The sequence below is a fragment of the Symphalangus syndactylus genome, chromosome 7 (genome assembly GCF_028878055.3).
Source record: "Symphalangus syndactylus isolate Jambi chromosome 7, NHGRI_mSymSyn1-v2.1_pri, whole genome shotgun sequence".
In the NCBI taxonomy this organism is placed as follows: Eukaryota; Metazoa; Chordata; class Mammalia; order Primates; family Hylobatidae; genus Symphalangus; species Symphalangus syndactylus.
Genome location: NC_072429.2, coordinates 143,023,570 through 143,050,476, shown reverse-complemented (window position 1 = coordinate 143,050,476; position 26,907 = coordinate 143,023,570). Strand labels below are relative to the sequence as shown.

General features: G+C 49.2%; 2 protein-coding genes across 37 annotated transcripts in view; one reads left to right on the top strand and one right to left on the bottom strand.

Annotated features, from left to right (window-relative positions):
* Positions 1–26,907, bottom strand: part of MROH1 (maestro heat like repeat family member 1) — a 115,935-nt gene that overhangs the window by 27,097 nt on the left and 61,931 nt on the right. For 27 of the 31 annotated variants that reach the window (XR_010121794.1, XR_010121795.1, XM_055287630.2 and 24 more), the window contains 2 exons: positions 14,835–14,908; positions 12,267–12,389 (listed from right to left, as the gene is read on the bottom strand). Coding sequence is in view for 29 of the 31 variants with exons in the window: in XM_055287630.2 (XP_055143605.1) it covers positions 12,267–12,389; positions 14,835–14,908 (197 nt within the window). In the remaining 2 variants the exon portion in view is untranslated. Of the gene's footprint in view, positions 1–12,266; positions 12,390–14,834; positions 14,909–19,303; positions 23,233–26,907 lie in introns of those variants that run through there. The other 4 variants (XM_063643059.1, XM_063643058.1, XM_063643060.1 and 1 more) reach the window with 2 other exon arrangements.
* On the top strand, positions 1,846–3,054 carry LOC129486942 (uncharacterized PE-PGRS family protein PE_PGRS46-like). Of its 6 annotated transcripts, none has more exons than XM_063643078.1 (3): positions 1,846–2,104; positions 2,178–2,397; positions 2,431–3,054. In XM_063643078.1, exons 1-3 carry the CDS (start codon positions 1,857–1,859, stop codon positions 2,917–2,919), a joined length of 957 nt encoding a protein of 318 aa, XP_063499148.1. In that variant the 5' UTR covers positions 1,846–1,856; the 3' UTR covers positions 2,920–3,054. The 6 variants fall into 6 exon arrangements, with proteins under 6 accessions (XP_063499148.1, XP_063499149.1, XP_063499147.1 ...); XM_063643079.1 differs by having other exon boundaries at positions 1,846–2,360; positions 2,431–2,612; positions 2,685–3,054; XM_063643077.1 differs by having other exon boundaries at positions 2,178–3,054.

Sequence of the window (26,907 nt, the reverse complement as noted above, 5' to 3'; positions counted from 1 at the left end):
GACGTTCTAGCTGGGACAACTAAGCAAGAAAATTAAATAAAAGGCATCCAGACTGAAAAAAAAGAAGTAAAACTATAGCTGTAGATGACACAATCCTTATAGAAAATCCTAAGAAATCCAATAAAAACTATTAAAACTAATAAGCAAGTTCAACAAGGTTGCAGTATACAATATCGATACGAAAGAATAATAGTAGGCTGGGCATAGTGGCTTATGCCTGTAATTCTTGCACTTTGGGAGGCCGAGATGGGCAGATTGCCTGAGCTCAGGAGTTCGAGACCAGCCTGGCCAACATGGTGAAACCCTGTCTCTACTAAAATACAAAAACAAATCAGCTGGGCATGGTGGCGCGTGCCTGTAATCCCAGCTACGCGGGAGGCTGAGGCATGAGAACTGCTTGAACCCGGGAGGTGGAGGTCACAGTGAGCGGAGAGGGTGCCATTGCACTCCAGCCTGGGCAACAAAGTGAAACTTTGTCTCAAAAAAAAAAAAAAAAAGAAAAGAAAAGAAGAAGAATTGTATTTCTATACAGTAGCAAAGAATAAACTGAAAATGAAATTAAGAAAATAATTCAGACTGGGTGCAGTGGCTCACACCTGTGGTCCTAGCACTTAAGGAGGCCAAGACAGGCAGATGGCTTGAGGTCAGGAGTTCAAGACCAGCCTAGCCAACATGGTGAAACCCCATCTTTACCAAAAAAAAAAAAAAAAAAAAAAAAAAAAAAATTAGCCAGGCATGGTGGTGGGTGCCTGTAATCCCAGCTACTCAGGAGACTAAGGCAGGAGAATTGCTTGAACTCAGGAAGTGGAGACTGCAGTGAGCCGAGATTGTGCCACTGCACTCCAGCCTGGGAGACAGAGCAAGGCTCTTTCTAAAAAAAAAAAAAAAAAAAAAAAAAGAAAAAGAAAGAAAATAATTCCATTTACAATAGCATCAAAAAGAATAAAATATTTATGAATAAATCTAACAAAAAATGCAAAACTTATACTCTGAAAACTACAAAATGTTAAAATAAAGACCTAAATAATAGAAATACATCCCATGTTCATAGATACAAAGATTTTGATACTGTTAAAATGGAACTACAGCCGGGTGTGGTGGCTCACGCCTGTAATCCTAGCACTTTGGAAGGCCGAGGCGGGCGGATCACGAGGTCAGGAGATCGAGACCGTCCTGGCTAACACGGTGAAACCCCGTCTCTACTAAAAATACAAAAAATTAGCGGGGCGTGGTTGCAGGCGCCTGTAATCCCAGCTACTTGGGAGGCTGAGGCAAGAGAATGGCCTGAACCTGGGAGGCGGAGCTTGCAGTGAGCCGAGATCGTGCCACTGTACTCCAGCCTGGGTGACAGTGCAAGACTCCATCTCAACAACAACAACAACAAAGATGGAACTACTCCCCAAACAGATACACAGATTCAGTGCAATCCCCATAAAAATTCCGGGTGACTTCTGTGCAAGAATTGACAAGTGGATCCGAAAATAAATTCACATGGGAATTCAAGGGACCCAAAATAGCCAAAATGATCTTGAAAAAGAACAAAGTTGGAGAACTTGTATTTCCCAATTTCAGAATTTGCTACAAAGCAACAATGTTCACAGCAGCATTATTCACAGGAGCCAGAAGGTGGCAGCACCCCAAGTGTCCATGAAGGGACGAATGGGATAAGCACTTCGCCATCTTCACACACGGAATATTGAGCCCTGAAGGAGCGGAATTCTGGCAGCGCCACACCATGGGAGAACATTCAAGACCTTATGCTGAGTGGGAGAAGCCAGACACAAAAGGACAAACGCTGTTTGCGTCCACTTATACGAAGTGCCTCGAGCAGTGAAATTCGTAGAGAGAGAAGGTAGATGGTGGGTGCAGGAGCTGCGGGGGAGGGAAGGTGGATGGTGGGTGCAGGAGCTGCGGGGGAGAGAAGGTGGATGGTGGGTGCAGGAGTTGCGGGGGAGGGAGGGTGGATGGTGGGTGCAGGGGCTGCGGGGGAGAGAAGGTGGATGGTGGGTGCAGGAGCTGCGGGGGAGAGAAGGTGGATGGTGGGTGCAGGAGCTGCGGGGGAGAGAAGGTGGATGGTGGGTGCAGGAGTTGCGGGGGAGGGAAGGTGGATGGTGGGTGCAGGACCTGCGGGGGAGGGAAAGTTCATGGTGGGGTGCACGAGCTGCGGGGGAGAGAAGGTTCATGGTGGGGTGCAGGAGCTGCGGGGGAGAGAAGGTGGATGGTGGGGTGCAGGAGCTGTGGGGGAGAGAAGGTTCATGGTGGGGTGCAGGAGCTGCGGGGGAGAGAAGGTGGATGGTGGGTGCAGGAGCTGCGGGGGAGGGAAGGTGGATGGTGGGTGCAGGAGCTGCGGGGGAGGGAAGGTGGATGTTGGGGTGCAGGAGTTGTGGGGGAGAGAAGGTGGTGGGGTGCAGGAGCTGCGGGGGAGGGAAGGTGGATGGTGGGTGCAGGAGCTGTGGGGGAGGGAAGGTGGATGTTGGGGTGCAGGAGTTGTGGGGGAGAGAAGGTAGATGGTGGGGTGTAGGAGCTGCGGGGGAGAAGGTTCATGGTGGGGTGCAGGAGCTGCGGGGGAGGGAAGGTGGATGGTGGGGTGCAGGAGCTGTGGGGGAGGGAAGGTGGATGGTGGGTGCAGGAGCTGCGGAGGAGAGAAGGTGGATGGTGGGTGCAAGAGCTGCGGGGGAGAGAAGGTGGTTGGTGGGGTGCAGGAGCTGCGGGGGAGGGAAGGTGGATGGTGGGTGCAGGAGCTGCGGGGGAGAGAAGGTGGATGGTGGGTGCAGGAGCTGCGGGGGAGAGGTGGATGGTGGGATGCAGGAGCTGCGGGGGAGGGAATGGGAGTTAGCATTTAATGGGGACAGAGTTTCTGTTTGGGAACATGGACAAGCTCTGGAGCTGGAAGGCGGTGATGGCTGCACAACAGTGTGAATGAGCTTAATGTCACTGAAGTGTGCACTTAAAATGGGTTGAGACAGTCAAGTTTATGTTATTTTACCATCATAAAAATGTTTTACTAAAAAGGCAACCATGGCCAGGTGCTGTGGCTCTTGCCTGTAATCCCAGCCCTTTGGGAGGCTGAGGCAGAAAGACTGCTTGAGCCCAGGAGTTCTAGACTGGCCTGGGCAACACAGAGAGACCCCATCCCTACAAAAACACAACTTAAAAATTAGCCAGGTGGGGTGGTGCCCACCTGTGGTCCCAGCTACTTGGGAGACTGAGGCAGGAGGACTGCTTGAGCCTGGGAGGTTGAGGCTGCAGTAAGCCATGATTGCATCACTATACTCCAACCTGGGTAACAAAGCAAGACCCTGTCTCATAAAAAAAATAAATAAATAGGCCGGGCGCGGTGGCTCACACCTGTAATCCCAGCACTTTGGGAGGCCGAGGCGGGCGGATCACGAGGTCAGGAGATCGAGACCATCCTGGCTAACACGGTGAAACCCCATCTCTACTGAAAATACAAAAAATTAGCCGGGCGTGGTGGTGTGCGCCTGTAGTCTCAGCTACTTGGAAGGCTGAAGCAGGAGAATGGCGTGAACCCGGGAGGAGGAGGTTGCAGTGAGCCGAGATCGTGCCACTGCACTCCAGCCTGGGCGACAAAGCAAGACTCTGTCTCAAAAATAAATAAATAAATAAACAAAGCACTCAATATAATCTACCATACTAACAGTCAAAAGAAAAAAATACATAATTTCACCAATAGATGCACAAAAATGTTTCAATTTTGATATCAATCCATAAAATCCATAATAAAGTCTCAGAAAACTAGAAATAGAAAGGAATTTCTTCAAGGTGATAAAGAGCATCAGTGAAAACCTATTACAGGTGGGAGCAAAAACAGTGGCTCTCATAGAGACAGAGAGTAGGCTGGGGGTTACCAGAGGCCGGGAAGGGTAGAAGGTGGGGGTATGAAGAGAGGCTGATTAATGGGTACAAATATATATTCAGAAAAAAGACCTAGTATCCTATAGATCAGTAGGGTGACTATAGTTTACTATAGATTATTGATTATAGTATAATCTATTGTACCTTTCCAAATCGCTAGAAAGGAATAATTAGAATGCTTCTAGCAAAAAGAAAAAACCAACATGCAAGGTGGTGGATATCCCAGTTACCCTGATTTGATCTGTACATATAATATGAATGTATTAAATTATCACAGGTACCCCAAGTATATGTACATCTATTATGTGTCAATAAAAACAAGAAAGCAAGCCCATTTCTGGTGTGACCTTGTTTCACCGAGCTTTGCTTTACTGTACGTCACAGGTGCTGCATTTTAACTAAGTGGAAGGTCTGGGGCAGCCCTGTGTCCAGCGAGTCCATGGGTGCCTTTTTCAACAGCATGTGCTTGGTGTGTGTCTCTGTGTCACATTTTGCTAATTCTTGGAATATTTCAAGCTGTTTCATTAATATTATATCTGTGATGGTGATTTGTGATTAGAGATCTCCGATGTTACTTTCATAATTTTTTTTTTTTTTTGAGACGGAGTCTCGCTCTTTCACCCAGGCTGGAGTGCAGTGGCGCGATCTCGGCTCACTGCAGGCTCCGCCTCCCGGGGTTCACGCCATTATCCTGCCTCAGCCTCCCGCGTAGCTGGGACTACAGGCATCTGCCACCTCGCCCGGCTAATTTTTTGTATTTTTAGTAGAGACGGAGTTTCACCGTGTTAGCCAGGATGGTCTCGATCTCCTGACCTCGTGATCCGCCCGCCTCGGCCTCCCAAAGTGCTAGGATTACAGGTGTGAGTCACCGCGCCCGGCCGTCATAATTGTTTTGGGGTGCTATGAACTGCAGTATATAAAATGCAAGCTTAATCAATGAATGTTGGGTGTCCTGACCCACTGACCAGCCACTCCCCACCTCTCCCTCTGCTAGGATCTCCCTGCTCCCTGAAACACAATATTGAAATTAGTCCAATTAAAACCCTACAGTCGCCTCTATGTGTTCATGTGAGAGGAAGAGCCGCACACCTCTCGCTTTAAATCAAAGGCCAGAAATGATTAAGCTTAGTGCGGAAGGCATGTCGAAAGCTGACACAGGCTAAAGGCCAGACCTCTTGCGCTAGTCAGCCATGTTGTGAATACAAAGGAGAAGCTCTTGAAGGAAATTAAAAGTGTTATTCCAGTGAACACACGAATGACAAGAAAACAAAACAGCCTTATTGCTGACACTGAGAAAGTCTGAATGGTCTGCATAGAAAATCAGACCAGCCCAACATTCCCTTAAGCCGAAGCCTAATCCAGAGCAACTCTTTTCAACTCTATGAAGGCTGAGAGCGGTGAGGAAGCTGCAAAAGAAAAGCTGGAAGTTGGCAGAGGTTGGTTCATGAGGGTTAAGGAAAGAAGCCATCTCCATAACAAAAATACCGAGGTGCAGTAGAAACTGCTGATGGAGAAACTGCAACAAGTTGTCCAGGAGATTAGCAAAGAGCATTATTATTATTTTTGAGACAGAGTGTAGCTCTGTCGCCCAGGCTGGAGTGCAGTGGCACCATCTCAGCTCACTGTAGCCTCTGCCTCCCAGGTTCAAGTGATTCTCCTGCCTCAGCTTCCCGAGTAGCTGGGAATACAGGTGTGGTCCACCACGCTTAGCTAATTTTTGTATTTTTAGTAGAGACGGGGTTTCACCATGTTGGCCAGGCTGGTCTCGAAGTCCTGACCTCAAGTGATCCGCTGCTTCAGCTTCCCAAAGTGCTGAGATTATAGGCATGAGCTGTAATGACTGCAAAGGAAAAGCTAAGAGAAAACAAAACAGCCTTATTGCCGGCATGTAGAACATTTTAAGGGCATTTTATTCTTTCTTGCTTTCTTTTTGTTAGAGACAGAGTCTTGCTGTGTCACCCAGGTGGGCAGATTGCTTGAGCTCAGGAGTTTAAGACCAACCTGGGCAACATAGCAAAACCTATCTTTAAAAAAACAAGACAAAACAAAACAAAAATTAGCTGGGCGTGTTGGTGCGTGCCTGTAGTCCCAGCTACTCAGGACGGTGAGGTGGGAGGATTGAGTCCAGGAGGTTGAGGCTGCAGTGAGCTGTGATTGAGCCACTGAACTCCAGCCTGGGTCACAGAGTGAGACCCTATTCCAAAAAAAAAAAAAAAAAAAAAAAAATCATAAGGTGATTGATTGCTGCCATAGACTGATTTCTTGATCTGGGCGACAAAAACTGAAAACCTTCTGGAAAGGATTCACCACAGTAGATACCACGAAGAGCATTTGTGATTCATGGGAAGAGGTCAACAAAATCAACATGAACAGGAGTTTGGAAGAAGTTGATTCCAAACCTCATGGATAACTTAGACAGGGTCAAGACATCAGTGGAGGAAGTCACTGCAAATGTGGTGGAAACAGAGAATTAGAATTGGAAGTGGAGCCTGAAGATGGAACTGAACTGCTGTGATTTCATGACCAAACCGGAATGGATGAGGTGTTGTTTCTTCTGGATGGGCAAAGAAAGTGGTTTCTCGAGATTGAATCTGCTCCTGGTGAAGATGCCGTGAACATTGTTGAAACGACAACAAAGGATTCAGACTATTCCATAAACTTAGTTGATAAAGCAGTGGCAGGGTTTGAGAGGAATGATGCCCATTTTGAAAGATCTACTGTGGGTAAAATGCTGTCAAAAGCAGTGCGTAAGACGTAGAAAAGTTTTGTGAACGGAAGAGTCAATCAATGCAGCAAACTTCATCATTGTCCTATTTTAAGAAATTGTTGGCCAGGCGCAGTGGCTTACACCTGTAATCCCAGCACTTTGGGAGGCCGAGGCAGGTGGATCATGAGGTCAGGAGATCATGACCATCTTGGCTAACATGGTGAAAACCTGTCTTTTCTAAAATACAAACAATGAGCTGGGTGTGGTGGCGTGTGGCTGTAATCCCAACTACTTGGGAGGCTGAGGCAGGGAAATTGCTTGAACCCGGGAGGTGAAGGTTGCTGTGAGCTGAGACTGCGCCGCTGCACTCCAGCCTGGCAACAGAGCAAGACTCTCCATCTCAAAAAAAAAAAAAAAAAAAAAGAAATTGTCACAGCCACCCTAACCTTCAGCAACCACCGCCCTGATCAGTCCATCAGCTATCAATATCAAGGCAAGACCCTCCACCAGTAAGAAGATTGAGTTGCTGATGGCTCAGATGATCCTTAGCATTTTTTTTTTTTTTAGTAATAAAGTGTTTGTAAGTTAAGGCATGTACATTGTTTTTTTAGACATAATGCTATTGCACATTTAATATACTGTAGTATAGTGTAAACACAACTTTTTTTTTTTTGAGAGGTTCTCGTTCTGTTGCCCAGGCTGGAGCATAATAGTGTGATCACAGCTCACTGCAGCTTCAGCCTCCTGGACTCAAGCAATCCTCCCACCTCAGCCTCTTGAGTAGCTGGGACCACCGGTGTATGCCACCATAACCAGCTAATTTTTAGAATTTTTTTGTAGAGACAAGGTCTGGTTACATTGTCCAGGCTGGTCTCAAATTCCTGGCCTTAAACGATTTTCCTGCCCCAGCCTCCTAAAGTGCTTCCCCAAACAACATTCTATTTTCTTTTTTCAGATGGGGTGTCACTATGTCACCCAGGTGGGAGGGCAGTGGTGTGATCACAGCTCACTGCAGCCTCGACTCCCTGGGCTCAAGTGATCCTCCCACCTCAGCCTCCTGAGTGGCTGGGACCTCAGGCGTGAGCCATTAGGCTCAGCTAATTTTTTTTTTATTATTTGTAGAGATAAGGTCTCACTATGTTGCCCAGCCTGGTCTCAAACTCCCAGGCTCAAGTGATCCTCCTGCCTTGGCATCCCAAAGTGCTGGGATTACAGGTGTGAGCCATTGCGCTGGCCCAGCACTCCACTTTTTTTGTGTGTGTGTCAGGGTCTCGCTGTGTCACCCAGGCTGGAGTATAATGGCATGATCTTGGCTCACTGCAACCTCTGCCTCCCAGGCTCCAGTGATCTTCCTGCCTCAGCCTCCAGAGTAGTTGGGACTACAGGTATGTGCCACCATACCCAGCTAATTTTTGTATTTTTTGTGGAGATGGGGTTTCACCAGGTTGTCCAGGCTGGTTTTGAACTCCTGAACTCAAGGAGATTGAATGATCTGCCCGCCTCAGCCTCCCAAAGTGCTGGGATTACAGGCATGAGCCACTGTGCCCATCCCCCAGCATTCTTAATAGTAAAAGGCAGTATGTTCCCCTTATGGGAACAAAGCAGGGGTGGCTGCTCTCACCACTTCTCTTCATTCAGCAGCATGCTAGAGACTTCACCAATGTAGTGAGTCAAGAAAACAAAAAGAGGTCATGCAGATTTACAATAAAAGTGCCCATATGAAGAAGACATGATGCTCTATGTAGAAAATCCCAAAGAATCTATAAAAAAGCAAAGCCACAGGATACATGGTCAATATCTAAAAATTAATTGTATATTCTGTACGCTAACAATGAACAGTTAGAAATTGAAATGAACAAAATTGTACCATTACAATGGCAGTAAAAACAAAATAGCGTTCACAAATCTAACAAAATACCAGAATATACAGAATCTACATGCTGAGAATTACAAAATACTGGTGAACAAAACTGAAGATCTAAATAGGTGTAGAAATGTACTGTTTTCATGGATTGGAAGACTGAATGTTATCAACAAGATGACTCTAAAATTTACAGGGAAAAACAAAGGAACTAAAATAGCCAAAACATGATCGAAAAAGACCAAAGATGGAAGACTCACATTACCTGACTCCAGAACTTACTATAAAGCGTCCAGGCACAGTGGCTCACGCCTGTAATCCCAGCACTTTGGGAGGCTGAGGCGGGTGCATCACTTGAGGCCAGGAGTTTGAGACCAGCCTGGCCAACACAGTGCAACTCCATCTCTACTAAAAATGCAAAACTTAGACAGGTGTGGTGGTGCATGCCTGTAATCCCAGCTACTGAGGAGGCTGAGGCACGAGAATTGCTTGAACCTGGGAGGTGGAGGCTGCAGTGAGCCGGCATGGCACCATTTTACCCAACCTGAGTAACAGAGCAAGACTCCATCTCAAAAAAAAAAAAAAAAAAAAGAAAAAGAACTTAACATAAAGCCATAGAAAGACAGTGTGGTACTGATGACAGATGATGACAGATTCCGCAGAAGAGTGGAGCTGGAGCATTAGGAATATCCATACAGTTGCCTGATTTTTGACGAAGATGCAAGGCAATTTGTCAATGTACAGAGAAGGGTGTTCTCAACACGTGGTGCTGGGACAACTGGACATTCACATGCAGAAAAACGAGCCTCAAACACACCTCACATTTAACAAAAATTAACTCAAAAGGCCGGGCACTGTGGCTCATGCCTGTAATCCTAGCACTTTGGGAGGCCGAGGCGGGAGGATCACCTGAGGTCAGGAGTTTGAGACCAGCCTGTCCAACATGGTGAAACCCTGTCTCTACTAAAAATACAAAAATTAGCCTGGTGTGGTGGTGCACGTCTGTAATCCCAGCTACCTGGGAGGCTGAGGCACGAGAATTGCTTGAACCCAGGAGGTGGAGGTTGCAGTGAGCTGAGATCATGCCATTGCACTCCAGCCTGGGCAATAGGGTGAGACTCTATCTAAAAAAAAAAAAAAACTAAAAATGAATCATAGGCCTATATGTGAATCTTAAAACTTAAAACTTTTAGGCCAGGTGCACTGGCTCACACCTGTAATCTCAGCACTTTGGGAGGCTGGGGCGGGCAGATCACCTGAGGTCAGGAGTTCAAGACCAGCCTGGCCAACATGGTAAAACTCTGTCTCTACTAAAAATTTAAAAAATAAAAAATTAGCCAGGCGTGGTGGTGCATGCCTGTGATCCCAGCTACTTGGGAGATTGAGGCAGGAGAATCGCCTGAACCTGGGAGGCGGAGGTTGCAGTGAGCCAAGATTGCACCACTGCACTCCAGCCTGGGCAACAGAGCGAGACTCTGTCTCAAGTAAACTGGCCATTAAAAAAAATTAAAACTTCTGCTCTCTGAAAGACAGTGTTAAGAAAGTAAAAAGACAAGCATGCAACAGACCTGTAAGAAAATGTTTATGGGCAGGGGCAGTGGCCCATACCTATAATCCCAGCACTTTGGGAGGCTGAGGCAAGCGAATTATTAAAGGCCAAGAGTTAGAGATCATTCTGGGTAACACAGGCTGTCTCTATTCAAGAACAAAACAATATGTATTAAAAGTTAAAAAAATATATATTTATAAGCCATAAGTCCAACAAAGGACTTGTGCCCAGAATATAGAAAGATCTCTCAAAATTCTGTAACAAGAAAACAACCCAATTTGAAAATGGGCACAAGAAGTGCCACCCATGGTGGCTGGCGCATGCCTATGGTCCCACCTACTTGGGAGGCTGAGGCAGGATCACTTGAGCCCACGAGTTTGAGCTTGCAATGGGCCATTATCGTGCCACTGCACTCTAGCCTTGGCAACAGAATGAGACCTTGTCTCTAAAAAATTAAAAAAATAAAAATAATTTAAATGGAAAAAAAAAAGAAAGTTAGGTGGGGTAATATAGATAAAACAGTAAAATAATAACTAACTCTAATCTTTAACTCATGTTTCTCCAAAAACCTTAACGGGGAATCTACATCCAGGTGAGACTCCCTGATTTGTCTTCTCCCCGTAGTGGCCCTGCACCTGCCTGCTCCAGAATCATCCGGCCACCCCTTTCCTGCACCACAGAGCCCAGCACCCAGTGGAACCACAGGGCCTGCCGCTGCTGCTCACCCCCTCTGCAGTGTGTCTGGCGAACACGCCAAGGCCCACTTGTCTCAGAGCAACATGTCCTGCTTTGCTTTTTGAACATTTTATCACGAATAATTTGAAACATGCAAAAGTAGAAAGGTCGATACACTGAACCCCCACATCAAGCAATGCAGACTGAGAGAGGCTCCACGGAAACAGCAAAGTGCTGTGGTTAAAACACATTTGAGTGCTGGGTGTGGTGGCACACACCTGTAATCCTAGCACTTTTTCAGGCCAAGGTGGGAGGGCTGCTTGAACTCAGGAGTTCAAAAGCAACCTGGGCAACATAGTGTGATCTCGTCTCTACAAAAAATAAAAAATTAGCCAGGTGTGGTGGCATGAGCCTGTAGTCCCAGCTACTCAGGAGGCTGAGGTAGGAGGATCGCTTCAACCCAGTTCAAGGCTGCAGTGAGCTGTGATTTCGCCAGTGCACTCCAGTCTGGCTGGCAGAGCGAGACCCTGTCTCAAAAATAATAACAATTATTATTACATAGATATAAATATCTGAGTGTTAGATTCCATCCTATTCAAAATGGTTTTTCTTTTGGTTTTAGAAAACCTTAATAACGTTTTCCAATATTCAAAGAAACCTCCAACTCCCAAACCCTTGGGAACTAAAAAACTAAAACAGAGGCCTTGGCTCTCCAGTTCATGCCTAACGACCCATGGAGCTGCTGTGAGGATGCTGAGGTCAGAATCAGCTGAGCTGGTGGTGGCCCACCTGCTGGGGCCTGCAGAACAGGCACGTGCGCGGCTTTCTCACTGATGACGACGCACTTAGAGGCAATATCACAGCATGCTCTCACTGAGCTCTGATGTTTCCAGTTAAATTCACGTATCCCACTTGGGGCACAGTGGGCACCACAGTGATGGTCACGAGAACACAAGGAGGGCAGCGTCTCTGTTCTGAGCTGGGCTTGGTGGACAGACCAGCTTTGCCAACTTGAAGAACCAGACCCAGAGCTGCTGGGACTCAAGCATCGGTGCGCTCAGCAGCCAGCAGGCTGCAGCTCAGGGTGACAGAGGGCTGTCTAGACCATCTGTGGGTTATTTCGCCACATTCTACCTTGCTCTCCTTCAAGAAGAAATTGGCATTTGTATAGTAACTTCTTAAATAGAAAAGCCCCAAACAGGACAAACTCTGCATTTCCTGCTTCTGCGTTCTGAGTCCTGGGAGCTGCCGAGAGGACTGGCTCGGTGCAGAGGCTCTGACTCAGAAACCAGAGGGAGCCGGGCACAGTGGCGTGTGCTTGTAGTCTCGGGGGGCTGAGGTGGGAGGGTCTCTTGATCCCAGGAGTTCCAGGCTGCAGTGTGCTATGATCACACCTGAGAATAGCCACTGCACTCCAGCCTGGGCCACAGAGCAAGACCCTGTCTCTATTAACAAACAAAAGAGAGCAGAGGGCACCTCCGCACGCAGACTGCAGCCCACACAGCCACCCTCTGCTGGGCCAGTGGCTCCTGACCAGTGCCTAACATAGGCCAGGGGCAGCGTGGGCCTAGGAGGCGGGCAAGGTGGCAGCCCCTTACCTCCTGCTCGGGTGGCAGCGCGCACTGCTGCACAATGTACTCGATCATCGCCTCACCTCCAGGCTGCTCCAGATAGCCGTGGTGGGCCATGGCGCTGATCACCTGCACCACTGCCCGTTTCACCTGCCCAGAACAAATGGGAGATCAGGAAGGGGATGCAGAGACTGCCATGCCAGTCCAACCAGCAGACAGGAACCTCACTCTTCCTCCCACCCACATCCACACATGTGCCCGCAACTGCAGCTAAACTGACACCTGTACCTGCACCCACACCTGGGCCTGCACCTGAATCCACACCTGTACCTGGACCTACCCCCACATCTGTACCTGGATCTACCCGTACCCACATATGGGCCTGCACCTGTACCCACACCTATACCTACCTGTATCCACACCTGGGCCTGTACCCACATACCTGGGCCTGGGCCTGTACCCACATACCTGCGCCTAGGCCTGCACCCACATACCTGTGCCAATGCCCACACCTATACCTGCACCCACACTTGCACCTGTGCCTGCATCCATACCTGCACCTGTACCTACCTGCACCCACATCCACACCTATGCCTGCTCCCACACCTGTACCCGAACCTACCTTCCTTCACACCTGTGCCAGCACCAACACCCATACCTATAATTACCTGCATACACACCTAAGCCTGCACTCACACCCATATCTATACCTACCTACCTGGGTCTGCACCCACATCCGTACCTGGATGTACCTGTACCCACACCTGCACCTGTGCCTGTGTCTGCCTTTTTCTCTGTCCCTAGGCTGTGTGAAGGCCCCTTCGCCCCTGGAAGGCAGCCTTCCCGCCAGCTTGTGGATGTGCTCAGGTCTGTAGGGAAGGATTCTTTTCCTCCAGTTCCCCTTGCCTCCTGCCCCTGCTGCCAGAGGGGAGCATCTCACTTACTTTCCCTCCTCCATCCATTTCCATCAAGCTGCACCCCAACTCCAAGAGAGCTGCTCTGCTGAGGGCCCCACCCAAAGCCACCCTGTCCCCAACCCCCAGCCTCCTGGGCACTGGCAGCTGCCCTTCCCAGGCTCCAAATACACCCATCCCTCCGTCCGGGGCTCACCCTGGCCTCAGGGAGTGGGGCTGCCATCTTTCTGAGCTAGCTTCTCTCATGTGATCCCCATGTTTCCCGGGGTGTACCATAAATCTGGTACCTGAATCTGCAGTTATCACCCAAACAATCCTAGGAGTTGAGCCTGCATGTCCAGCCTCGCCCAGTAACTATGCCTGGTGACTCGAAGCCACAGCCAGGCCAATGTGGCCCAACCAGCCCTTCCCCTGAGCCACGGCTTCTGCCCATGCTGCCCTCCCTGGGGATCATTTTCTCCAGCATTGCAACCACGCTTCCGCCCCTTCAGCTCTCAGGTCCAGCATCCCCATCCCGAGGAGGCTTCTCCGAGCACTTCTTCCTTATCTCAGAGAACAGGGTGGGTGTGGAGGAGTGAGCCAGTTGGTCCCAGACTGCCCAGACTGTGTGCGTTTAGCCACCTGGCATTGCAGGCAGTGTCCAAAAGGACCAAAAGACTCTGTCAGGGGCACGTTGGGGAGAAGAGCTCTGAACGTTGGGGTGTGTGTGGAACACGTAAGGAGCACCGCAACAGATGTGGCATGGGGTCCGTTTCAGTAGCTTCTGGGGAAACAACAAGAGTCTCACAGAAGGACCCCAAGAGAAGGCCCAGCACAAAGGCTGGAGCAGCCCCCGAGAGGGCTAGGGGTCTCTGCTCCTCCTGTAGCAAGCAGGTCCTACCCAAGACAGCAGCCCCTGGGTAACGTGGGTGCAAACCTCGGTGCAGTCCTAACTTTCGCAAAGATCCACCTACCTAAAGCTAGGCCTGGCCTCTGCCCTGGGGTCCTGGGAGGTCATCACTAAGCCCAAACATCTGGCCTGGTAAGAATGTTCTTGTCCACCTGGGGTCTTGGGCCACACCAGATGGTCTCATGTGACAGGTGGGGGCTACGGGCCACGTGGCATCAGCTCCACCTCCAGAGGGGCTGGAGATAGCTCAGCCACGAGGGCGCTAACCGGGTCCACATGACAGACCCCAAGGCGGGAGCTTCCCTGGTTGTGACGCTCTGTGCGCATTGACCCACATTGCTGCTGTGAGGAGGGGCGGGGGGTCTAACGCTGTCCGCGACCCCAGGGGAGGACGGCTGGGAGCTCTGTGTGTGGGCCCTCCTGGATTCTGTCCCAGGCACCCCAACCATGGCTGACATGGACCTGCATCCTTTTGCTGCAATCACCATGAGCAGAGCAGCACTGTGAGCCCCGGTCCTTCTAGAGAATCACGAGCCTGAAGGAGGGGCTAGGGACCTGCGGGCCTGTAACTGGTGCCACTGTAGGGTAGCCTTGGGAACTGTTTCCTGAGTGAGATGTGGGAAAAGCACCAGCCACACACTGAATGGCACACTGTCGTCCTTTGTTCCCAAGCTCAGTCCAGCCGAGGGTGGTGGCCGCCTGGTTGGTGGGTGACCTCACAGCATGGCCTGGCCACACCCTGCAGCTGCCTGTGGTGTAGTGGTGCAGCCTGGGCTGGCCCATGTGGTTTACCTTGCTGTTGGTGTCCAGGAGAGGAAGCCTCATGGAAGACAGGATAAAGGGCTTTTTATCTTCCATCTGAGCAGCTGCAAGAAACAAACAGGACAGCTCAGCCTACCACTGAGATGAGGACCTCAAGGTCCACATCCACATCACCAGGGGCCTGGCTTCCCCGTGGTCCCCATGTAGGAGGAAGAGGGAGCATAAGCAAAGCATACCCACTTTTCTTCAGGGGACAAATGATTTACTTTCCTCAAGTAACATCATTCTACCTAATTCAAAAGCTAAGTGGCTGGTAGTTTAGGGCGGTAGTAGAAGAATGGGCTTGAGTCAGGTACACCCAGGTTCCAACACCAGGGAAGTTCCTTCAGTGGTTCTCAAGCGCTATAGCATCAGAATCACTGAAGGCGGATTAAGCACTGGGGACAGGGTCCTCTCCTGCTCCGGCTCCAGGCGCTGACTCAGCAGGTCTTGGGGGGCTCAGGTGTGCATTTCTCACACGTTCCAAGGTGAGCTAATGCTGCTGGTCTGGGGACCCCCTTGAGAACCATCAACAGGGCCTTCATTTCCTGATATTGAAATGGGGATAAAAAGTGGATATCAAAGAGTGGCTGAGAGACTATAAAAATGAAGGACACTGGGGACACTGCAAGTGCCCTCTGAGGTCCGCTGCACAGGACAGGACTGCTGTCCCACACGACAGTCCTTGGAGAGAAGGGTCATGACAACCCAATGTCACAGATGAGGAACTGCAGGCCCTAGGGACTGTGGAGCCACAAATGGCAGAGCTAGACACAGCCTCTTCATGCCTGGAATCCAGTGCCTAAAGCTGCTCATACACCCTATACCCTGGCCCCTCAATGCGGGCACACCCGGGTAGAACACCTTGTCTCTGTCGGTTTTGAGGCCAGCTGCAGCTCTCTATGCCAATGTTCCCCTAATTAATGCTCTGAGCTGGCATTTAGTGCTTCTTTGGGATCCCAACTGGTCCCTTCTCTGAGGGTTTGGGACACTCCCTTGTGGGAACTCCCCTGTCACATCTGGGGCGACTCCAGCCCTAGGTTAGGAGGATGAAACAGATGTGTGCCATAGAAGCTCAGAAAAGATGGGTTCCAGATCTAACCATGAGACACACCATACTGCTTTTAGAAGATGCTGTAGAAGGATCTTCATAGCCTCAGAACTGGCAAGTATGGAAGGCAATAAGAAAAGATGTAAGGGGCTGGGTGCCGTGGCTCATAGCTGTAAACCCAGCACTTTGGGAGGCCAAGGTGGGCAGATCACCTGAGCCCAGGAGTTCAAGACCAGCCTGGACAACATGGCCAAACCCCTTCTGTACTAAAAAATACAAAAATTGGTCAGGCACGGTGGCTCATGTCTGTAATCCCAGCACTTTGGGAGGCCAAGATGGGCGGATCACGAGGTCAGGAGATCGAGACCATCCTGGCTAATACAGTGAAACCCTGTCTCTACTAAAAATACAAAAAATTAGCTGGGTGTGGTGGTGGGTGCCTGTAGTGCCAGCTACTCGGGAGGCTGAGGCAGGAGAATGGCGTGAACCTGGGAGGCAGAGCTTGCAGTGAGCTGAGATCATGCCACTGCACTCCAGCCTGGGCAACAGAGCGAGGCTCCGTCTCAAAAACAAAAAGCAACAACAAAAAAACCCACAAAAATTAGCTAGGGGTAGTAGTGCACACCTATAATCCCAGCTACTTGGGAGGCCAAGGCACAAGAATCGCTTGAGCCCAGGAGGCAGAGGTTGCAGTGAGCTGAGATCACACCACCACACTCTAGCCTGGGCGACAGAGCAAGATCCTATCAAAACATGCGAGGGGAGGAGAGGGGAGGGGGGAAGGGGAGGAGGGGGGGAGGGGGGAGGAGGGGAGGAGGGGAGGAGGGGAGGGGAGATGAGGGGAGGAGGGGAGGAGGGGAGGGGAGATGGGAGGGGAGGGGAGATGAGGGGGGAGGAGGGGAGGGGAGATGAGGGGGGAGGAGGGGAGGGGAGGAGGGGAGGGGAGGAGGGGAGGAGAGGAGGGGAGGAGGGGAGGGGAGGAGGAGGGGAGGGGAGGAGGAGGGGAGGGGAGGAGGGGAGGAGGAGGGGAGGGGAGGAGGGGAGGAGGGGAGGAGGAGGGGAGGGGAGGAGGGGAGGGAGGAGGAGGAGGGGGAGGGAGGAGGGGAGGGGATGGGGATGGGGAGGAGGGGATGGGGATGGGGAGGAGGGGAGGGGGAGCAGAGGGGAGGGGAGGTGGGGAGAGGAGAGGAGGTGGGGAGGGGAGAGGAGAAGGGGAGGGGGGAGGGGAGAGGGGAGGGGGGAGGGGGGAGGAGGGGAAGGGAGAGGAGGGGAGGATGGTAAAGGACCACTGAAGTTCATTGAAGTTCAGAATTTCTGTTAATCAAAATAGTATGAGGAGAGCTGGAAGGACAGCCACTGTGGTGGACACAGAAAAGGGTGCAGGGAATTCCAACAAGCTGATGAGAACAAGACTCATCAACAGAAAGATGAAAGATGTGAACAAAAATCTCAACGGCCAACACCCATGCAACGCCACTGGGCTTCCCCGCTGGACAGAGAGACACAGGATGACGGCCTGACTGGAATAGGTGCAGCAGTCCGGTGCAAAACCTCATGAGAGTAAGGATGCTGGAACAGGTGGAATGCTTGCAGGCTGCTGGAGAAACTGGCATGGGGACTTTGGAAAACATCTCGGCATCATCTAAAAGGCAGAGGATACACACATCTAAGACCCAACAAGTCCATCTCAGGTAATGTTCCTGCACCAGAGGAGCTCTGACACATGCAGGGCGGCCTGTTTATGACAGCAAACTGCCAAGAGCCCGAGTGCGCACCACACTAGGATAGGGGCGACGGGGTGCTGGCTTCCAAGCCGTGGGGCAGGACACAGCAATGATTGAATTGAGCAGACGGGCACTAACACAGCCACCCAGAGGGATCCTGGGCCGCTAACACAGCCACCCAGAGGGATCCTGGGCCGCTAACACAGCCACCCAGGGGGATCCTGACAACACCCTACTGGATAAAGAGGTAAAACACAGAAGAATACAGCAGTATGATCCTATTTCTATAAAGTTCGGAAACAGGCAAGACCACATTATATTACTTAGGGACTCAAACAATGGTGGCAAAACTAAAACAATAAGGTCTGGTCCCACGAAAATTAGGCAGGTGTGGTCACGCACACTTGTCATCCCAGCTCCTCGGGAGGCTGAGGTGCAAGAATCGCTTGAACCCGGGAGGCAGAGGCTGTAGTGAGCCGAGATCGTGCCACTGCACTCCAGCCTGGGTGACAGAGCGAGACCCTGTCTCAAAAGAAAAGAAAAAAACACCAACAACAACCAACAATAAGGTCTAGTCCCTGTGAGAGTCAGTGACTGCCATGGAGGGGCTGATGGGCTCAGCTCAAACACGACTTCTTTAAACCCACCTGTGTGTTCTGAGAACTTTCAGCTTGGATAGATTGAGCATTCCCTTATCTGAAATGCTTGGGACCAGATGTGTTTCAGATTTTGGGGACTTTCAGAGCTTGGAATATTTGCATATACATAATGAGAGTTCCTGAAAATGGAATGCAAGTCCAAACACAAAATTCATTTATGGTTCATATACAACTTATATACATAGCCTGGAGGTATTTCATACAGGATTTCTAAAATTTTGTGCACAAAACAAAGTTTGTGTACACTGAACTGTTAGAAAGCAAAGGTGTCACCTTTTAGCACCCATATGGACAATCTGTGGTTGTCTGCCACCCCTGTCACTCCTGACTAAATTTATATGCTACCAATAAGCAATCGTTTTGTTTTGTTTTTTTTAAGTGATGAGATCCCACTATGTTGCCCAGGCTGGTCTCCAGCTCCTGGACTCAATCCTCCTACCTTGGCCTCCGAAAACGCAGGGATTACTGGCATGAGCCACCACACCCAGCTCAATAAGCAATCATTTCTTACACTTATTCACACATAAGAACTTAGCAATAGGCCGGGCGAGATGGCTTACACCTATAATCCCAGCACTTTGGGAGGCCAAGGCAGATGGATCAGGAGGTCAGGAGTTTGAGACCAGCTTGACCAACATGGTGAAACCCCGTCTCTGCTAAAGACACAAAAATTAGCCGGACGTGGTGGCAGGTGCCTGTAATCCCAGCTACTCAGGAAGCTGAGGCAGGAGAATCACTTGAACCCAGGAGGCGGAATTTGCAGTGAGCTGAGATCATGACACTGCACTCTAGCCTGGGCGACACAGCGAGACTCCATTTCAAAAAAAAAAAAATAGCAGTAAAAAATATGGCACACCATCAATACAATGAAGACATCATGTGTTCAGGGTAACCAAGTGAACGGTGGGACCACCAGAACACCTGGAGCAGCCATTGAACAGCTGCAGCAGCAATCAACAGCAGCTTCCAGTCTCCACTCGCAAACAAGACTGTTGAGTACTGATGGAAAGGACACTGGACACTGTGTTTCTTCTTCTTCTTATTTTTTTTTTTGAGATGGAGTCTTGCTTTGTCGCCCAGGCTGGAATGGAGTGGTAATCACACCACAGGAAGTTTTTCTCTTTTTTCTTTTTTTTTGAGACAGAGTCTCGCTCTGTCACCCAGGCTGGAGTGCAGTGGCGCAATCTCAGCTCACTGCAAGCTCCGCCTCCTGGGTTCATGCCATTCTCCTGCCTCAGCCTCCTGAGTAGCTGGGATTACAGGCGCTCGCCACCACGCCCAGCTAATTTTTTGTATTTTTAGCAGAGATGGGGTTTCACTGTGTTAACCAGGATGGTCTCGCTCTCCTGACCTCGTGATCTGCCCACCTCGGCCTCCCAAAGTGCTGGGATTACAGGTGTGAGCCACCACGCCAGGCTCTTTTTTTTTTTTTTTTTTGAGACAGGGTTTCATTCTTGCTGCCCAGGCTGGAGTGCAATGGTGCAATCTCAGCTCACTGCAACCTCCGCCTCCCAGGTTCAAGTGATTCTCCTGCCTCAGCCTCCCAAGTAGCTGTGATTACAGGCATGTGCCACCACGCCCGGCTAATGTTGTATTTTTAGTGGAGATGGGGGTTTCACCATGTTGGCCAGGCTGGTCTTGAACTCCTGACCACAGGTGATCCACCTGTCTCGGCCTCCCAAAGTGCTGGGATTACAGGCGTGAGCCACCGCACCCAGCCTGTGTTTCATTTTTTTTTTTTTTTTTTTTTTTTTTTGAGACGGAGTCTCGCTCTGTCGCTCAGGCTGGAGTGCAGTGGCACACTCTTGGCTTACTGCAAGCTCTGCTACCCAGGTTCACGCCATTCTCCTGCCTCAGCCTCCCGAGTAGCTGGGACTACAGGTGCTCGCCACCATGCCCGGCTAATTTTTTTTGTATTTTTAGTAGAGACAGGGTTTCACCATGTTAGCCAGGATGGTCTCGATCTCCTGACCTCGTGATCTGCCCGTCTTGGCTTCCCAAAGTGCTGGGATTACAGACGTGAGCCACCATGCCCTGCCCGTGTTTCATTTTTTAGGTGAGAAGAAACCTCAGATGCAGCTGAGGGTCCAGGAAGTGGTCTTCTAGGGAGGAGGGGCATTCTGCCAGATGCTTTTTAAAACGATTCCTCCAGGGTCATCTGCCTCACGAACAATGGTTTTTGTCTTAGACATCACTCTGATTTTGTACACTGAAATGGTTTCTTGCTCTGTTACGTGTCATGCTGCTCCAGCTCTTCAGTAAGCCCATCACACACTCACCACGGTGTTTCTGCACATTTTCTGTAGTGTTAAGGTCATCTTTATCATGATGTCACTGTTCAAAAAGTTTCGAACTTTGGAACATTTGTGACTTCTAATTTTTAGATTACAGACACTTATCCTGTATTTGTATTTCCCAATAAAAGATTAAAAAGTTTGATGGTTAATAGTGAGTGTCAACTTAATTAGATTGAAGGATGCAGGGAAAGTATTGTTCCTGGGTGTGTCTGTGAGGGTGTTGCCAAAGGAGATTAACATTTGAGTCAGTGGACTGGGAAAGGCAGACCCATCCTCAATCTTGGTGGGCACCATCTAATCAGCTGCCAGCACGGCCAGAATAAATGCGGGAAGAAGAACATGGAAAGACTAGACTGGCTTAGCCTCCCAGCCTGCATCTTTCTCCTGTGCTGGATGCTTCCTGCCCTCCAACATCAGACTCCAGGTTCTTCAGCTGTGGGACTAGGACTGGCTTCCTTGCTCCTCAGCTTGCAGATGGCCTATTGTACGACCCTGTGATCGTGAAACTCCCCTTCATATACACATCTATCCTATTAGTTCTGTCCCTCTAGAGAACCCTAATACAAAAACTTGAAGAACATAAACAAAAAACTCAATAGAAAAATGGACATGAGCCATGAGCAGCTGCCTCCCAGAAGAGGAGACAATGGGAACAAACAATGGCTGGGGTGGTGGCGGCCCCACACGAGAATGCAGAACACAAGGAAGCCAGGGTGCGGCTGAGGATTTGGGCCCATCCAGGCCCATGTCCCTGAGATTCAAGACAACAAACGAACTAAAAAGCACCAGGAAAAACCAAAAGTTACAGTCACCGATAACATTTCACATGCACTGGGGTTTACCTGCAATATTTTATTCACTCCTCAAGTTTATAGGGAGGCCAACTCCCTGCTAGGCCCTTTACAAGGCAGATGGGGCCTGCCCTCAAGTGGCTTATGTCCTAATGGAAAAGACACAAAGACAACTGGACAGTAAGTAAGATCACCGCACACTGTGGCAGCATCAGGAGAGGTGCAGACAAGAGGCTGAGAAACATATTCATGGGGGTGTCACATTGGAAGAAGGGGGTCAACACCAAGGGCTATTCTGAAAAGTGACGCTGAAGCTAAGACTCAACAGAAGAGAGCTGGCTATGTGGGAGCCACAGAAAGACGATTCCAGGCTGCAAGACCCTCCAACATCAGGCAGCGAAGTGTGGTCAAGGAGGGGTCCGTGGTGGGAGGATGGTCCAGGAAGCTGGTGGGAGCAGAAAGGCTGTGGTGAGGAGCAGGGCTCTGTTCCAACTGCAGGGCACTGCAGGACCAACATCAGGATATTCTATGAAATTACTGTGTTTTATTTTTATTTTTATTTTTTTTGAGACGGAGTCTTGCTCTGTCCCCCAGGCTGGGGTGCAGTGGCACAATCTCGGCTCACTGCAAGCTCCGCCTCCCGGGTTCACGCCATTCTCCTGCCTCAGCCTCCCGAGTAGCTGGGACTACAGGCGCCTGCCACCACGCCCGGCTAATTTTTTGTATTTTTAGTAGAGGCGGGGTTTCACCGTGTTAGCCAGGATGGTCTCGATCTCCTGACCTCGTGATCCGCCCGCCTCAGCCTCCCAAAGTGCTGGGATTACAGGCTTGAGCCACCGCGCCCGGCCTAGTTACTGTGTTTTAAAGAAAAAGAAGAACATCTTTTGGACATCAGAAAACAAAAACAAAACAAAGAAACAAAAAAAAACCCACGGCATCTAAGAGGATAGAAAATTAGATTATCATCAGACTTCGATAATAATGCTTTATGCCAGAATAGGGTTGCCAGATGAAATATGAGATGCTCAGTTAAATTTGAATTTCAGATAAACAACAAATAAGTTGTTTTTTTTGAGACAGAATCTTGCTCTGCTGCCCAGGCTGGAGTGCAGTGTGTGATCTTGGCTCACTGCAACCTCTGCTTCCCAGGCTCAAGTGATCCTCCTGCCTCAGCCTCCGAGTAGCTGGGGCTACAGGCACACGCCACCACACCCAGCTAATTTTTGTATTTTTAGCAGAAATGGGGTTTCACCATGTTACCCAGGCTGTTCTTGAACTCCTGACTTCAAATGATCTGCCCACCTTGGACTCCCAAAGTACTGGGATTACAGACGTGAACCACTGCTCCCAGCCCAGCAAATCATGTTTTCAGTACAAAAATGTCCCACACAGTATTTGGGGCATCCTGTTTATTTGTTTTTGCTAAATCTGGCAACTCTCTGCCAGAAGAATATGGAATAACTTAAGGCACTCAAGGAAATGTCAGCCAAGAATCCTGTAACTAGCAAAACCATCAACTATAAAAGGCACAATAAACTATGATCAGCAAGCATGAGGTCGAGGATCATGTTCCCATGAACCCTTCCCATGGAACCTACAGAAAAAGAGCTTTGGAAAACAAGAGTAGCAGAGAGCCATGAACAGAGGGTGGGGCTGAGGGCCACATAGGCAGTCGCCTGCAGAACCAACACCAAGAAAGCAGAGAAGGGCGAGCACGGGATGTAACAGCCATGGTGACTCAAACAACAGACGCAGGGCATGGCTGTTAGATCAGCAGGCTGTGGAGGAGCGCGTGCAGGGCAGTCCTCATGTTTCAGTCATGTGACTGGTGATGGCAACATCAGTGTTATTCCGGTGTTAGTGCTGCCTGTGTAACGAGATCAAACAATGGTAATTATGGGATAGTCCAATTCTATTAACCTTGAGAACTGGATTCTTGAGAACAGAGATAGAGATGTAACAGAAAAGAGGTTAGATGCTGTGGCTCATGCCTGTAATCCCAACACTTCAGGAGGCCGAGGCAGGTGGATCACTTGAGACCAGGAGCTCAAGATCAGTCTGGCCAACATGGTGAAACCCCATCTGTACTAAAAAATACAAAAATTAACTGGGTGTGGTGGCGCATGCCTGTAGTCCCAGCTACTAGGGAGGCTGGGGCACGAGAATCGCTTGAACCTGGAAAGCAGAGGTTACAGTGAGCCACGATCCCACCACCGCACTCCAGCCTGGGGAACAAAGCAAGACTGTCTCAAAAAAGAAAAAAAAAAAAAAAGTAACGGAAAAGAGGTAAAAATCTCTGAGGTCCATATGTTGAACTGGAAGTATCAACATGAACTCATAAGGTATTTTATCTATCTACTGATAGAGCTATTTCCTAGCTCTGTCTACTGAAAAGGCCCAGGAAGAGTAACCATCCAGAAGTAATGAGCTCTCCAGAAACAGAATGTCTTAAAAGGTAACTTCTTGGCTAGGTGCAGTGACTCATACCTGTAATGCCAGTACTTTGGAAGGCCGAGGCAAGTGGATCACTTGAGCCCAGGAGTCCAGGACCAGCCTGGGCAACACAGTGAGACCCCATCTCTACAAAAAATAGAAAAATTAGCCAGGCGTGGTGGTGTGCACCTGCAAGTCCCAGCTACTTAGGAGGCTGAGACAGGAGGATTCCTTAAGCCCAGGAGGTTAGGGTTGCAGTGAGCTGTGTTTGAGCCGCTACACTCCAGCCTGGGCGACAGAGCAAGACTCCGTCTCAAAAACAAACAAACAAACAAAAAAACAACGCAGCTTCTCACTAAAAGGAACCAGGACTATTTTTGTAGAAATGGCCAATTCCAGGTCTAAAGCAAGAAATAGATGAAAGAAGCCTAAAACATGAGCTGCCGAAGACCAGCACGGCCGTGTCAGAGGGATTCAGATCTCAAGAGGCTGCCACTTGCCAAAGATGAGACGATCTGAGCTTCAATAATGGTGATGACTGCACTGCATCGAAGCCATCAAATGCGTCCTTCCAAACTACCTTTGGAGGGTGATAGGGAACCAATCCACTACCTTGAAAACTGATAAATAAAAACACAAAAGAATCAAGGGCTGAACCTGCCTTTCTTTTTCTTTTCTTTTTTTTTTTTTTTGAGACAGAATTTCACTCTTGTCGCACAGGCTGGAGTGCAGTGTTGCAATCTTGGCTCACTGCAACCTCTGTCTCCTGGGTTCAAGCGATTCTCTGCCTCAGCCTCCTGAGTAGCTGGGATTACAGGCGCGTGTCACCATGCCTGGCTAATTTTTGTATTTTTTAGTAGGGAAGGGGTTTCACCATGTTGGTCAGGCTGGCCTTGAACTCCTGACCTCGTGATCCACCTGCCTCCGCCTCCCAAAGTGCTGGGATTACAGGCATGAGCCACTGCGTCCGGCCAACCCTGCCTTTCTTATACGAACCATACCCCTGGGTAACCAGATGGTACCTGGGGCAAGTATCTCTTTGTCAAGGTGTTCCACTTAATGAAAAATAAATGATAGAATTATAGTATCATCCTCCCACCAATTAATTAATTAATGGGTACAGGCATTCAGCATCAATGCTGCTAAGACTGATGTTCAAAAGAGAGAATACCACATATCACACGACCCCTATCGTCTTGCCCAAGAGACTGAGCTAGTCTGAATCTGTTTCTGAATCCAGCTGCCAATGTGCTAGAAATTCAGATGGCAAAGAAACATGTTGACTTGCACCTTGACAATGCAGTCAGCAAAACTCGATGAGCAAATCCACAGAACAAACAGCCAGGTTCTTCTACAGATAAATTATAAGAGAAAGAGAAGAACGGAGGGGAACCTGTAGCTTATGAGGGACTTAAATATGGGGAGTTGCTGTTTCACAGGCATGGAGTTTGTTTTGCAAGATGAAAAGAGTTCTGGAGGCAGATGGTGGTGACAGTTGCCTGACAATGAGAATGTACTTAACACTACTGAAGCATTTGCTTAAAAACTATTAAGAGGCTAAATTTTATGTTACATGTATTTTACAACACTAAAAATAAACAAAATCACCAACGGTCAAGTCTCCAAAAAAAGACTTAAATCTATGTAAAAATATATTTATATATTATTGTCTCTATATAAATTTGAATATAGATATATATATAGAGAGACAGAGTCTCCATCTGTCACCCAGGCTGGAGTGCAGTGGCACGATCTTGGCTCACTGCAACCTCTGCCACCTGGGCTCAAGCGATTCTCATGTCTTAGCCTCCTGAGTAGCTGGGACAGGTATGCGCCACTACACCCAGCTAATTTTTGCATTTTTAGTAGAAACAAGGTTTCATCATGTTGCCCAGGCTGGTTTCGAACTCCTGGCCTCAAGTAATCTGCCTGCCTTGGCCTCCCAAAGTGCTGGGATTACAGGCGTGAGCCACCACACAGGACCTGTTTATGCAGTGGCATAATCTCGGCTCACTGCAAACTCCCCCTCCCAGGTTCAAGCAATTCTCCTGCCTCAGCCTCCCAAGTAGCTGGGATTACAGGCACCTGCCACCACGCCGGCTAATTTTTGTATTTTTAGTAGAGATGGGGTTTCCCTGTATTGGCCAGGCTGGTCTCAAATTCCTGACCTCAAGTGATCCGCCCCCTCAGGCTCCCAAAGTGCTAGGATTACAGGTGTGAGCCACCGCACCCGGCCATAGGTAAGCTTTTAAAGTGGACACAGCTAATCATAAGGGAGTGATTACTATAAAAATCAGGATAGCTGTTACTTGTTGGGGAGTGAAGAACTGTGACTAGAATAGGATGCAAGGAGGGGCGTCTCAGTGGCAACTTTCATCCAAAAGACCTGGTGGTAGATCTGATGTTGTCTTAGAATGATGTAATAAGTCACACATTTGTTTTATGTGGTTTCTACATTTCCTTCCCTCTTTTTTTTTTTTTTTTTTGAGACAGGGTCTCACTCTGTAGCCAAGGCTGAAATGCAGTGGCACCATCATAGCTCACTGCAGCCTCGACCTCCTGGGCTCAGACGATCCTCTCACCTCAGTCCCCAGAGTAGCTGGGACTACAGATGCATGCTACCACACCCGGCTTTTTTTAATTTTAGTAAAGACAGGGTTTCACCATGTTTTTCAGCCTAGTCTCAAGCTCCTAGGATAAAGCGATCTGCTTGTTGCGGGATCCCAAAGTGCTAGGATTACAGGCGTGAGCCACTGTGCCCTTCCATGATTTCTTTTATACTAACGATTTTTCTTTTTCTTTTTTTTTGAGACAGAGTCTCACTCTGTCGTCCAGGCTGGAGTGCAGTGGCACCATCTCGGCTCACTGCAAGCTCTGCCTCCTGGGTTCACGCCATTCTCTGCCTCAGCCTCCCAAGTAGCTGGGACTACAGGTGCCCGCCACCACGCCCGGCTAATTTTTTGTATTTTTAGTAGAGACGGGGTTTCACCGTGTTAGCCAGGATGATCTCCATCTCCTAACCTCATGATCCGCCCGCCTCGGCCTCCCAAAGTGCTGGGATTACAGGCGTTTGAGCCACCATGCCTGGCCTATACTAACGATTTTTCAA

Bases quoted from the DNA above. Each gene is read 5' to 3' on its own strand.
- LOC129486942 (XM_063643076.1), top strand. From the start codon at position 1,857: ATGGTGGGTGCAGGAGCTGCGGGGGAGGGAAGGTGGATGGTGGGTGCA. The intron at 2,361-2,430 runs GTGGATGTTGGG...GGGGGAGGGAAG, and splicing joins GGAGCTGCGGGGGAGGGAAG to GTGGATGGTGGGTGCAGGAG.